General features: G+C 45.6%; 1 protein-coding gene across 1 annotated transcript in view; it reads right to left on the bottom strand.

Moving 5' to 3' along the window:
* Positions 1-198: 198 nt before the first annotated feature.
* The window catches only part of CHTF8 (chromosome transmission fidelity factor 8), a 39740-nt gene continuing 25230 nt past the window's right edge, over positions 199-14708 (bottom strand). Inside the window, exon 3 of the mRNA XM_029608321.1 lies at positions 199-766. Coding sequence (XP_029464181.1) covers positions 422-766 — 345 coding nt within the window. The 3' untranslated portion in view covers positions 199-421. The remainder of the gene's footprint in view (positions 767-14708) is intronic.

The raw sequence follows: 14708 nt of genomic DNA, 5'->3' as shown, positions 1-14708 counted from the left end.
AAAAAATATTAAAAATCTGCCCGTGGGTCGGAAGACAGATGCTCAATTTTGCCGGCGTCCGTTTTCTGAATCCGTAGCTGTCAGCGGGTTCGAGAACAGACGCCAGCAAAATTGAGCGTCAGCTGTCAAACCCGCTGACAGCCGCCGCTTCTGTCAAAAAGGAGGCGCTAGGGACGCGCTAATGTCTCTAGCGCCTCCTTTTACCACGGGCCCTCATTTGCATGTTGTTCCCTCCTGAATCGCGCACACAAGAGAGTGGCCTGTGCGCGCGTCGGGGAGTGGCCGCTCGCCGGCTCTCCCGCAACTTTACTGAATCGGGCCTGTTAATGAAGGAAGACTGCTGGTTACTTGGCAGCAGCATGGGGAGGAGGGCAGTGTAAAAACCTTGCCAGTCCCACCCTCCCATTGCTGGGTGGTGCCCTTATGACAGGGCTGAGTCCCAACAGATTCCTGTCCCTCCCCCCAGTAAAGGTGGGGTTCTCCTTTGACACAACAGAGTCCCAGAAGCATGGGTGCGAGAGATCCCTGTGCTCTCAGACCTTCTTGGGAACGTTAGTAATGATAGGCTTGGGGACGGGGTTTTGAAGATGACCTTTTTCTTGATCAGTGCTTTCAGCAGGTAGCACACGATGGGTTTCTTTTCAGCAGTGTCCATGGTGCTCTCGTCAGACTCTGTGCTGCTCTTTGTCAGCACTGCAAACGGCTTCTCCAAGCACATGATTTTCCCATACAGGATGTGATGCCCAATTATTAGCACAGGAACTCCCTGCGGAGAGAGAAAGAAATGCAGCAGGCAGGAAGGGCTCTGGGGCTAGGGAAATATGTACAGTACCTGAATACAATCTGCTCTGAAGCGCCTGAAAGGCGGAATATGAACCACATAAATAAATAAATTAAAGGGATAGCCGAACACCTCAGTACCAGCAGAGACAAAAAATGGAGCACATGGCTCCTGTCGGCACAATCTGCTGTCAGTTTCTAGAGGTCCAAACACTTGCAGAGCTTTTGCAACCAGTTTGGCAAAATGCTGCTTTGTTTCCAACCCACTTTATGTCACACAGTGCCACAATGTGGCAAAAAAAAAAAAAAAAAAAGTACTGCAGCTAACAGCGCAAGGCCAGGATCAGCCTCCCTCAGCAGCTCAGGACTGCATGCAGCAGAGCAGATATCCACAATCCCAGCTCTGCCCAGTTAGCATTTCAGAGATGAGGAGGGGTGTGTTCAGCTGGGAAACTGAATTATGGACATGGGGCAGGGACAAATGCCCTAACAGCTGAGTAGGAGGTGTGGATGGGCTAAATGGTCTTTTATCTGACATTATGTTCTATGCTTCAGGCAAGGGAATCATAGGAAAATGTTTACATTTATGGCTCTGGGAATTATCCCACTGACATCTTGTAAAACTCCTCAGCAGCACAACTGGTGATAGCTGACCCCAAGGCTATATGTTCATCCAAAATGAGGCTTTCAGCACTGAAGTGATGCTAGGAGCTGTCATGAGCAGTCTTTCTAGCCATAGACTGGTACCAGTGATGGAGTGAGGTTGGGACTAAGGTCCTCTGCCTCAGGCAGCAGCACAGAAGCTTCTAGTATATTTCCATAAATCCACATACATCCTCCATTACTTAATAAACAGAAACGCCAAATTTACTGAAAATCTTTCAAATGATAAATGTACTTTTTCAAAAAAAAATGTAAATAAGATTTCTAACCTTTGTGTTTTTGTATAATTTCTTTTGTTCTTTTTTTCTCCCCATCTCCCTTACCATATCCGACCTCCCCTGTCTTCCATCTCTCTTCTTTCCAATCTCTCTCTCATACAGTCTACCCAGCTCATCTCCACTCTTTATCCTCCTTCCCTTATGCAGTTCTCCTCTCTTCCTCTTGTCCAGTCTTTCCCCTCTTCCCTTTCAGTCTCTGCCTTCCTCCCTCAAGTAGTTTCCAATGCCACCCCTCCCCTCCTGAAGTCTGACCCCTCTCCTCTGGTTTCTCTTATCCTCTCTCTCCACTTCCTCCATCACAGTTCATCCTGTCTCCTTTTCCCCATAGCTCACGCCCTTAATGCACAAGGGAAGTCACAACACCCCTGCCGTGACACTGCACTTCCCCGAGGAAGTCAAGCCCCTCTACAGCACCCCCTCTCTTAGCTTATGCCACTTATGTAACAACCAGCCTTCACTGCCTCCACCCCAAATACCTCTTGCTTTTTGCCTGTGTGACTCTGTTGCCTTACAGTTGTTAGGTGCTTGTAGTAATGGCTCTTCTGGTAGACCACAATTACTTAGGCACCAAACAGCCTAACAAATGGCTGTTGATGAAGAGGCAAATGACTGCAAACCCAAGGCACAGAAACGAAATCAGTGGCAAGAGGAGGGGAAGTGTGGTGGTTGATGGGACTTAAGGGTGTCAATGTGTCATGACTCTGCAGCAGTTGGCTATATCTGTTGCAGTTTTCACACATGCAGAATTCCTACAAACTGGGGGTCTTGCTACTCCATGTCCTGGAAGAGCCCAGAGCTAGGCACCCTGTGACATGTCTTCATCCATCACAAACCCATTTCTTCACACACTGGCAAAACCCAAGACGAGTAGGCCTCCTGAGACATGTCATTTTATCCTCACAAATCCATATCCCCAAATTCTGGCAAAACTCAAGATGAGTAGGTTACCTCTAAGTAGTATTTCCTCATTTTTTAGATTTGAGAAGGTACAGATTTCCGTTTCTTCTGTTGTTTGCAACTTTGGAGTGATTCTAGACCTTGAACTTTTCATGAAAGCACATGTTAATGTTGCAGTTAGACCTTCCCTTCTTAAACTATGCATGTTGCGCAGACTCAAAAGGAAAATTGGTTCTTACCTGCTAATTTTCGTTCCTGTAATACCATAGATCAGTCCAGACAAGTGGGTTTTGCCTCCCTACCAGCAGATGGAGGCAGAGAATTAAAACTTTTCAGGCACTGCTACATAACCAAGAGTGCCACCTGCAGTACCTCATATTTGACCTGTACCCAAGCCAAGATGTCCAAATTAACAAACCCCAATAAACTTTGAGCGAGCAGATACTCAAAGTTGGAGCCCCCTAAAATTAGGACCCCCTTGTCTCAAACAAAGAACATATTAACCTATGTACACTTTTAGTAAATCTGCATATGTTTACATATTGTCTCAGCAACATCCAGAAGTGAGGAAGTCTTTTGAAAGAAAGGGACAGGTCTCTGGACTGATCTGTGGTATTACAGGAATGAAAATTAACAGGTAAGAACCAATTTTCCTTTCCTGTGCATACTCCAGACCAGTCCAGGCAAGTGGGATGTACCCAGGTCCCTCTATTCTGGGCGGGAACTTGAAAGACTAATACGCAACACACTTCCCCAAAAGCTACCTCCTCTGGTGCCCACACATCCAATCGGTAATGTTTGGTAAAAGTGTGAAGAGAAGACCACGTCGCTGCCCGACAAATCTCCTGTAGAGAAATCAGTTGACACTCCATCCAGGAGGTTGCCTGCGCCCTAGTGGAATGTGCTGCAAACCTTCTGGCACCAACTGACCCTTATAAATGTAAACTGTATTTATCGCTTCTTTCAGCCATCTTGCAATCATGCCCTTGGAAGCCTTATTTCCCTTCTTTGCTCCACTGAATAGGACAAACAGATGATCTGATTTCCGAAAGGCATTCATCACCTTAAGATATTGCAAAAGAATTTGATGCACATCCAATAAGTAAAGCTCCCTCGCCCTAGGAGCATCTGGTAACAAATTTGGAAAAGCCGGTAGCTCGACAGTCTGGTTAAGATGAAAAGAGGAAACCACCTTAGGCAAAAATGAAGGAACCATACCAATGACACCCTCTCCTCCGAAAAATGTAAGAAAGGTTCCCTAAACGACAGCGCTTGCAGCTCTGATATCCTTCTAGCTGAACAGATAGCCACCAAGAAAACAGACTTCAAGAACATAAGAACATAAGAAAATGCCATACTGGGTCAGACCAAGGGTCCATCAAGCCCAGCATCCTGTTTCCAACAGTGGCCAATCCAGGCCACAAGAACCTGGCAAGTACCCAAAAACTAAGTCTATTCCATGTAACCATTGCTAATGGCAGTGGCTATTCTCTAAGTGAACTTAATAGCAGGTAATGGACTTCTCCTCCAAGAACTTATCCAATCCTTTTTTAAATACAGCTATACTAACTGCACGAACCACATTCTCTGGCAACAAATTCCAGAGTTTAATTGTGCGTTGAGTAAAAAAGAACTTTCTCCGATTAGTTTTAAATGTGCCCCATGCTAACTTCATGGAGTGCCCCCTAGTCTTTCTACTATCCGAAAGAGTAAATAACCGATTCACATCTACCCGTTCTAGACCTCTCATGATTTTAAACACCTCTATCATATCCCCCCTCAGTCGTCTCTTCTCCAAGCTGAAAAGTCCTAACCTCTTTAGTCTTTCCTCATAGGGGAGTTGTTCCATTCCCTTTATCATTTTGGTAGCCCTTCTCTGTACCTTCTCCATCGCAATTATATCTTTTTTGAGATGCGGCGACCAGAATTGTACACAGTATTCAAGGTGCGGTCTCACCATGGAGCGATAAAGAGGCATTATGACATTTTCCGTTTTATTCATCATTCCTTTTCTAATAATTCCCAACATTCTGTTTGCTTTTTTGACTGCCGCAGCACACTGCACCGACGATTTCAAGGTGTTGTCCACTATGACACCTAGATCTCTTTCTTGGGTTGTAGCACCTAATATGGAACCCAACATTGTGTAATTATAGCATGGGTTATTTTTCCCTATATGCATCACCTTGCACTTATCCACATTAAATTTCATCTGCCATTTCGATGCCCAATTTTCCAGTCTCACAAGGTCTTCCTGCAATTTATCACAATCTGCTTGTGATTTAACTACTCTGAACAATTTTGTGTCATCTGCAAATTTGATTATCTCACTTGTCGTATTTCTTTCCAGATCATTTATAAATATATTGAACAGTAAGGGTCCCAATACAGATCCCTGAGGCACTCCACTGTCCACTCCCTTCCACTGAGAAAATTGCCCATTTAATCCTACTCTCTGTTTCCTGTCTTTTAGCCAGTTTGCAATCCACGAAAGGACATCGCCACCTATCCCATGACTTTTTACTTTTCCTAGAAGCCTCTCATGAGGAACTTTGTCAAACGCCTTCTGAAAATCCAAGTATACTATATATACCGGTTCACCTTTATCCACATGTTTATTAACTCCTTCAAAAAAGTGAAGCAGATTTGTGAGGCAAGACTTGCCCTGGGTAAAGCCATGCTGACTTTGTTCCATTAAACCATGTCTTTCTATATGTTCTGTGATTTTGATGTTTAGAACACTTTCCACTATTTTTCCTGGCACTGAAGTCAGGCTAACCAGTCTGTAGTTTCCCGGATCGCCCCTGGAGCCCTTTTTAAATATTGGGGTTACATTTGCTATCCTCCAGTCTTCAGGTACAATGGATGATTTTAATGATAAGTTACAAATTTTTACTAATAGGTCTGAAATTTCATTTTTTAGTTCCTTCAGAACTCTGGGGTGTATACCATCCGGTCCAGGTGATTTACTACTCTTCAGTTTGTCAATCAGGCCTACCACATCTTCTAGGTTCACCGTGATTTGATTCAGTCCATCTGAATCATTACCCATGAAAACCTTCTCCATTACGGGTACCTCCCCAACATCCTCTTCAGTAAACACCGAAGCAAAGAAATCATTTAATCTTTCCGCGATGGCCTTATCTTCTCTAAGTGCCCCTTTAACCCCTCGATCATCTAACGGTCCAACTGACTCCCTCACAGGCTTTCTGCTTCGGATATATTTAAAAAAGTTTTTACTGTGAGTTTTTGCCTCTACAGCCAACTTCTTTTCAAATTCTCTCTTAGCCTGTCTTGTCAATGTCTTACATTTAACTTGCTAATGTTTATGCTTTATCCTATTTTCTTCTGTTGGATCCTTCTTCCAATTTTTGAATGAAGATCTTTTGGCTAAAATAGCTTCTTTCACCTCCCCTTTTAACCATGCCTGTAATCGTTTTGCCTTCTTTCCACCTTTCTTAATGTGTGGAATACATCTGGACTGTGCTTCTAGAATGGTATTTTTTTAACAATGACCACGCCTCTTGGACATTTTTTACTTTTGTAGCTGCTCCTTTCAGTTTTTTTCTAACAATTTTTCTCATTTTATCAAAGTTTCCCTTTTGAAAGTTTAGCACGAGAGCCTTGGATTTGCACACTGTTCCTTTTCCAGTCATTAAATCAAATTTGATCATATTATGATCACTATTGCCAAGCGGCCCCACCACCGTTACCTCTCTCACCAAGTCCTGTGCTCCACTGAGAATTAGATCTAAAATTGCTCCCTCTCTCGTCGGTTCTGAACCAATTGCTCCATAAAGCTATCATTTATTCCATCCAGGAACGTTATCTCTCTAGCGTGACCCGATGATACATTTACCCAGTCTATACTGGGGTAATTGAAGTCTCCCATTATTACCGCACTACCAATTTGGTTAGCTTCCCTAATTTCTCTTAGCATTTCACTGTCCATCTCACCATCTTGACTAGGTGGACGGTAGTATACCCCTATCACTGTAGTCTTCCCTGACACACAAGGGATTTCTACCCATAAAGATTCAATTTTGTATTTAGTCTCATGCAGGATGTTTATCCTGTTGGACTCTATGCCATCCCGGACATAAAGCGCCACACCTCCTCCCGACTGCTCCTCTCTGTCATTGCGATATAATTTGTACCCCGGTATAGCACTGTCCCATTGGTTATCCTCTTTCCACCATGTCTCTGAGATGCCAATTAAGTCTATGTCATCATTTACTGCTATACATTCTAATTCTCCCATCTTACTTCTTAGACTTCTGGCATTAGCATACAAACATTTCAAAGTTTGTTTTTTGTTTGTATTTTTATTCTGCTTTTTAATTGAAAGGGATAAGTTAGAATTTTTTAGGTCAGGTGAGTTTTTAGTTACAGGCACTTGGACTACTTTTCTAATTATTGGAACCTCACTGTTGGGATGCCCTAATTCTAATGCATCATTAGTATCCTTTAAAGATACCTCTCTCCGAACCATGCGCTGCTGAGCGACTGTCGGCTTTCCCCTTTGTTCTAGTTTAAAAGCTGCTCTATCTCCTTTTTAAAGGTTAGCGCCAGCAGTCTGGTTCCACCCTGGTTAAGGTGGAGCCCATCCCTTCGGAAGAGACTCCCCCTTCCCCAAAAGGTTCCCCAGTTCCTAACAAAACTGAATCCCTCTTCCTTGCACCATCGTCTCATCCACGCATTGAGACTCCAGAGCTCTGCCTGCCTCTGGTGACCTGCGCGTGGAACAGGGAGCATTTCAGAGAATGCTACCCTGGAGGTTCTGGATTTAATCTTTCTACCTAAGAGCCTAAATTTGGCTTCCAGAACCTCCCTCCCACATTTTCCTATGTCGTTGGTGCCCACGTGTACCACGACAGCCGGCTCCTCCCCAGCACTGTCTAAAATCCTATCTAGGTAACGCGTGAGGTCCGCCACCTTCGCACCAGGTAGGCATGTTACCAGGCGATCCTCACGCCCACCAGCCACCCAGCTATCTACATTCCTAATAATCGAATCACCAACTATGATGGCCGACCTAACCCTTCCCTCCTGGGCAGTAGGCCTTGGGGAGATATCCTCAGTGCGAAAGGACAATGCATCACCTAGAGAGCAGGTCCTTGCTACAGGATCCTTTCCTGCTACACCTGGTTGGTGCTCTCCCATTATGAGACCTTCTTCCTCCAAGGCAGCACCAGGGCTGCCAGTCTGAAGTTGGGACTTGACTACTATGTCCCTGAAGGTCTCATCTATATACCTCTCTGTCTGCCTCAGCTCCTCCAGGTCTGCCACTCTAGCCTCCAGAGATCGGACTTGTTCTCTGAGAGCCAAAAGCTCTTTGCATCGCATGCACATGTACAACTTCTCACCGGTGGGTAAAAAATCATACATGTGACACTCGATGCAAAAGACTGGGAAGCCCCCCTCTTGCTGCTGGACTGCTGCCTTCATCTCAATTTTGATCAGTTCCTAGTTAAGTTTTAGGTTGCTATGGGAGTAGGAATGTGTCTAACTTCCTTTAAATGTATTAGTGAATTCACTATGTGTCTGGTAGTGGCCTACCGGGGTCTGATCGAATTCTCAATAAAGTTTTTGTTGATGGTTTTTTGTTTTTTTTTCTGAAAGTGGCACCTGCCTATAAATTAAGGGATGAGCTAGGGGTGGGTGGGTGGGTTGGGAAATACAAACAGTCTAACTTCAGTTAGTCAGCCTGAGTGACTCACTGCTCCCTTGATTAGCAAATGTTGGTCCCTATTCAAACCCAATCACACTACCTCAACACCTTTCCAAGGTGAGTAACTGAGCTGAACTATTCAACTTTTTTACTTTGGTATATACTGCTCCTAGCTTATTTCTAGCTTCTGGCTACTTTTTTGTGGGGGGTTTTTTTTGTGGGGGTTTTTTTTTTTTCAATACAATGCACTCAGTTAGTATTAAAAACAAACAGTCAGCTCTTTAAAAGTCTGGAGAACACTCAGTTCTGCAGACTTTCAAAAATAAACACACTATCTACTGCTACCTTATTGACTGACTAAAAACACAAACAGTCTAACTTGTTTATTCACTGCCTACCTACTGCTACCTTATTGACTGACTATTTAAAAATGCAAACAGTCTAACTTGTTTATTCACTGCCTTTCTGACTATTAAAGGCACAAACACACTAAATAATATTCCCAAATAGTTAACTTTGCCCCAATACTTTTAAAAAAGTCAATGTCCCAAGCAAAAACTTACTGATTCCTTTCAGCCACCAGCAAGGTGATCCTCTCCTCTCAGTGTTTCCTTAGATCCTTTAAAGAAGCCCTTCTAATCGGTTCAAAGTGAGGACCACAGAGTACTCTAAGAATCAGATTAAGATTCCAGGCTGGACATATCTTCCGGACCGGAGGACGCAGATGTTTTTCCCCCTTGAAGAAACGCACCATATCCAGAAGAGCCGCCAATGGTTGTCCCTGAACCCTAACTCAAAGAGTCCCAAGACTGCCACCTGAACCCGAAGGGAATTATAGGCCAATCCTAAGGGACAAACCACTTTGTAAAAAGGCCAAAACCTGTGGAACGTCCACCATCAAAGATTGTACCTTGTTCTGCAAACACTATAACTTGAACACGCTTCAAACCCAGATATAAGCCAGCGACGTAGAAGGCCTCCTCACCTGAAGCAAAGTCATAATCATAGGCTCAGAATAACCCTTCAAGCAGAGCCTTCATCTCTCAAAAGCCAAGCTGCTAGACAGAAGTGATCTGCCAGATCTGAAAATATGGGTCCCTGCCGCAACAACTCTGGCAGATGGGTCAAGTGAATGGGACAGTCTACCACTAGATGAACTAGGTCCGCAAACCTTGGCTGGCACAGGCTCTCTCTTGGGCAAAGAAAAAGCCATAGGGGGTCTCCGCAGCCCCTCCAAGACTGGGTTCACCTTCTCATAGTCCAAATCTTCCTGCATGATCTTAATCTCCAACTCATCCAACAGTTGGGGAATTAACAGACCCAATTCCTCCCTGAGGAACAGCCTGACCACCCGAGGATCGTCGCCCTCTGCAATTGGGATGTCATTCAAATTCTGTATTGGATCCACCAAAGTGCTAACAGGGTCCTTATCTGGATCCAGCGGACTTCTCTGCAGCTGGTTGGGGGTCATCCACTTTATCCAACGTGTTCCCCTCCTCAGCAGCGGACCATCCAAGCCCAAGGAGACGCAGGATGGCTTCTTAGCCATCTGGGTCTTCCTGGGAAGCAGCCACTTGGATCCTTGTCTCCTTCTTGGCCAAATAGGCCTTATGGAGAAGCAGGACAAAATCCGTAGAAAATTCCTGAGAATCAGAAGATGACTGATCTTGCTTCGCGTCCCCCTGTGCCTCTTCTCCTTCCCTGCCACCAGCAGGACACTGATCAGCGGGAAACAGCGGGGGAGGGGAGTCCTGAGGCTCTCTTACAGCAGACTGAGTCCAACCATGTGCAGGCAAAATGGCTGCCGGCTCCTCCGACCCCCATTTGGGGGCACCCAGGGTCTCCAGCACTGGCCCAGCCGACTTTGTGATCTGGCCAACCCTTGAAGATCCTCTGGAGGTTCCAGCCCCTCTGGAGACACACTCTAAACAGAATGCAGTCACACTGAAGCACACCCATTTGGAGCTGCAGCTGTGGCAAATTTTCTCGAGCTAAGCAGGAGGCAGCCTGCCGATGCGATCGGGCCTAAAAACAGTCTCTTCCGCCGAAAACTGCCGGCGGTGTGATCCCTATGCTGTCCAAGCATCTGGCTCGGCTGTCGGAAGAATTCCGGTCCTACTCACCCAACCTTGCCTCCCGGCAGTCACGCTGATCAGCGTCTGACAGAGCTTCCTCCAAAGGAAGTAGTACCACGGATCTGTAGTACCACAGATCAGTCCAGACTCCTGGGTTTTGCCGCCCCACCAGCAGATGGAGACAGAGAAGTTTTACCACCAGCAGATGGAGACAGAGAAGTTTTACGGATCTGTAGTACCACGGATCAGTCCAGACTCCTGGGTTTTGCCTCCCCACCAGCAGATGGAGACAGAGAAGTTTTGACCGACTCTTCCCTATACCCTGAGGTGCCACCTACAGTCCGTCAGTATTTAACTGTATCAAAGAAGAACAAGATAAAACTCTCATAACAAATTAACAGCCCCGCAAAAAAACCGGGGGACAAAAAATCTGTAACCGCAGGCAACCTGCTCACAAAGTCCAAGACAAACAGAACCCGTGAGTGTGTAAAAGGAAAACGTATCTGGAAAATGATTCTGCAGAAAATGGAAGCACTGACCAAGCGGACTCATCATCCAAATACTGAAAATGGGCGGGACTCGAGACTGATCCGTGGTACTACAGGAACGAAAATTAGCAGGTAAGAACCAATTTTCCTTCCCCTGTAGATACCCGGATCAGTCCAGACTCCTGGGATGTATCAGAGCTCTTCTAGTTAGGGTGGGACCCTGAGAGTCCCGCTCGGATCACCAAACCCCCCAGAGCCTGGGGCCTGGACATCCAACCGGTAATGCCTTGCAAAGGTGTGCAATGACTTCCATGTAGCCACCCTACAAATCTCTTGCGGAGACACTTGTTGACATTCCGCCCAGGATGTTGCCTGCGAACGGGTAGAATGTGCTCGTAAATTGCCAGCGTTAGACGGCCTACCCGGGGAATACTATAAAGCTCTCCTGGAGTGTTTAGTACCACATTTAATGGAGCTCTTTAATCATATGCGAGACGGTGGCTCCCTCTTCGCCCAATCAAACACAGTCAGCATAACAGTGCTGCCCAAACCAGGCAGAGACCCTACTTTATGTGGCTCATATAGGCCGATTTCTCTAATCAACCAAGATTTGAAAATCTTGGCTAGAATTTTGGCATTGAGATTAAATATCTTTTCTAGTACACTCCAATCAAGTGGAATTTGTGCCCCAGAGCATGGCGGCCGATAATGTAAGGAAAATGTTAGACCTGGTGTGGTGGGCAAAGAAGGACTGCATTCCAGCTGTGCTGCTATCCATAGACGCGGAAAAGGCATTTGACATGGTCCATTGGCCTTTCTTGTTTCAAACCTTAGCCAAGATGAATTTCGGTCCACCCTTTTTGCATTGGATTTCCCAGCTATATAATCATCCACAAGCCATGGTCAAGGTTAACAGGGGCTATGGAGACAGATTTGTGATCGGGAGAGGCACTCGACAGGGTTACCCTCTCTCTCCATTATTATTCGCCATATTTCTCGAACCTTTTGCATCAGGATTAGGATGTCTAATGCAATACAGGGGAGTCCTCTAAAAGATCGTAGCTTCAAACTCTCCCTTTTTGCAGACGATATCATGTTTACTCTGGCACATCCCACTCAATCATTAATAGCGGTAGAATCCGAACTAAACCGGTTTAGCAGCGTATCTGGATTTAAAGTAAACCTGGAAAAATCCGAGCTGTTAAGAATTAACTTATCACAGAGTGACATACAACATATCTAGCAAATTTTCCTTTCAGTGAGCTAAAAAAAAAGCATAAAAATATTTAGGGGTTTATAATAACGCTAACTTGAACGATCTTCATGATCTCAATTACACACCTCTATCTAGAACCACTGACAAGGATCTGGATAAATGGCACAAAGGACCATTTACCTGGCTCAGAACCATTGCGATAATTAAAATGAACATCTTACCCAGATTTTTGTATCTTCTTACAATGCTACCTACACTCCTGCCAGCAGCTTTTTTGCTTAAGACACAAAAGAAAATGTTTTACTTTATTTGGCGCCATCGACCACCCAGGGTAGCTAGGCACATTTTATACCAACACAAAAAACATGGAGGGCTAGGGGTACCCGATCTACAAGCTTATTATGTTGCTGCTCAACTAAAAGCCGTTATTGATATGACAAGAGTGCATAACCCAAAGCAATGGGTCATCGCTAACCAACTAATGATCAGAGCAATACCTATTGCTGCAATGCCCTGGCAGCCTAGAAACACATGGACACACACTCATTGATTACCATGGGCATTAGAGACCACGTTAAAGCTCTGGGATAGGTGGAAAGGAAAAGTGGTTGGGGATCACACCTTTTATTATCAAACTTACTTATTTCATAATAAAGAGATCGCAATTGGCTATCAGTCAGAAGCCTTCCAGGCACGGCAATCAGCGGGCATTATCACTATTGGACACATGTTCCAGGGAGGAGAGATGACGACCATATCCCAACTAGTGGATAAGTATGATTATCGCCAACAGTTTCTTTACCTACGCCCAAGTTAGGAATTTTATTAAAGAAATTGGTAGGACCCAGAAATTGTGGAGGTCACGTTCCCTCTTTGAGAATATGTGCATCAAGGCAGACACCTTAATCAAAGGAGTCACAAAATTATATTGCCTACTTACTACTGTCAAAAATCCCACCCTACCTCACATATTAAAATGGGAAGCAGATTTAGGAGAGCCTCTCTCTATTAAATTAAGAGACATTCTATTTCAAAGAGCAAGTAAGTGCTCTATATCTGCCCGCCTACAAGAAAACAGCTATAAAATGCTCTACAGGTGGCATTTAGACCCAGAAAAATTGCATAAACTATATCCCTCAATGTCACCAAAGTGCTGGAGGGAGTGCGGCATATAATGGTTCTTACTAGGGATGTGAATCGTTTTAGGGACGATTAAAATTATCGTCCCGATAATTTTAATATCGTCTTAAACCGTTATGGAACACAATACAATAGAGATTCTAACGATTTATCGTTATAAATCGTTAGAATCGTGAGCCGGCACACTAAAACCCCCTAAAACCCACCCCCCACCCCTTTAAATTAAATCCCCCACCCCCCGAACCCCCCCCCAATGACTTAAATAACCTGCGGGTCCAGCGGCGGTCCGGAACGGCAGCGGTCCGGAACGGGCTCCTGCTACTGAATCTTGTTGTCTTCAGCCGGCGCCATTTTCCAAAATGGCGCCCGAAAAATGGCGGCGGCCATAGACGAACACGATTGGACGGGAGGAGGTCCTTCCGGACCCCGGCTGGACTTTTGGCAAGTCTTGTGGGGGTCAGGAGGGCCCCCCCCAAGCTGGCCAAAAGTTCCTGGAGGTCCAGCGGGGGTCAGGGAGCGATTTCCCGCCGCGAATCGTTTTCGTACGGAAAATGGCGCCGGCAGGAGATCGACTGCAGGAGGTCGTTCAGCGAGGCGCCGGAACCCTCGCTGAAACGACCTCCTGCAGTCGATCTCCCTGCCGGCGCATTTTCCATACGAAAACGATTCGCGCGGGGAAATCGCTCCCTGACCCCCGCTGGACCTCCAGGAACTTTTGGCCAGCTTGGGGGGGGCCATCCTTGACCCCCACAAGAACTTGCCAAAAGTCCAGCGGGGTCCGGAAGACCTCCTGCCGTCCAATCGTGTTCGTCTATGGCCGCCGCCATTTTTCGGCGCATTTTGGAAAATGGCGCCGGCTGAAGACAACAAGATTCAGTAGCAGGAGCCCGTTCCGGACCGCTGCCGTTCCGGACCGCCGCTGGACCCGCAGGTTATTTAAGTCATTTGGGGGGGGGGGGGTTCGGGAGGGTGGGGGATTTAATTTAAAGGGTCGGGGGGGGGGTTTTGGGGGGTGTTTTAATGTGCCGGTTTTTGCGATTTTACGTTTTTTTCGATTTTTTACGATTTTTCACGATATTTTACCCCCCCCAAACGGCAAACAATACGATTCCCTCCCCCTCCCAGCCGAAATCGATCGTTAAGACGATCGAGGACACGATTCACTCTCTAGTTCTTACTATCATATTGGTGGAAATGCCAAGATGATAGTACCTTTTTGGCAAGCTATTACCCATTGGTTGAATCAGATATTTCAGACTCTTATCTCATTATCTCCCATGTCAGCTTTATTAAATGCGCCCATAGAAGCTTTAAATAGACACCAGCAAAGGGTAAGTACGTACATACTGTTAGCCTCCCCGCATATTGATTGCCCAACATTGGAAATCTATAAGAATACCAACATTGTGTGAGGTACTAACCAAATTACAGGCTCACCGATTAGATTTCTTAACAGCGGTATAGCATGAGAAAATGTCTACCCATATCTTGGTATGGAAG

The sequence above is a fragment of the Rhinatrema bivittatum genome, chromosome 7, assembly GCF_901001135.1.
Source record: "Rhinatrema bivittatum chromosome 7, aRhiBiv1.1, whole genome shotgun sequence".
Lineage (NCBI taxonomy): Eukaryota > Metazoa > Chordata > Amphibia > Gymnophiona > Rhinatrematidae > Rhinatrema > Rhinatrema bivittatum.
Note: the sequence above shows the minus strand (reverse complement) of the source record. Positions and strands in the feature narration are given on the sequence as shown.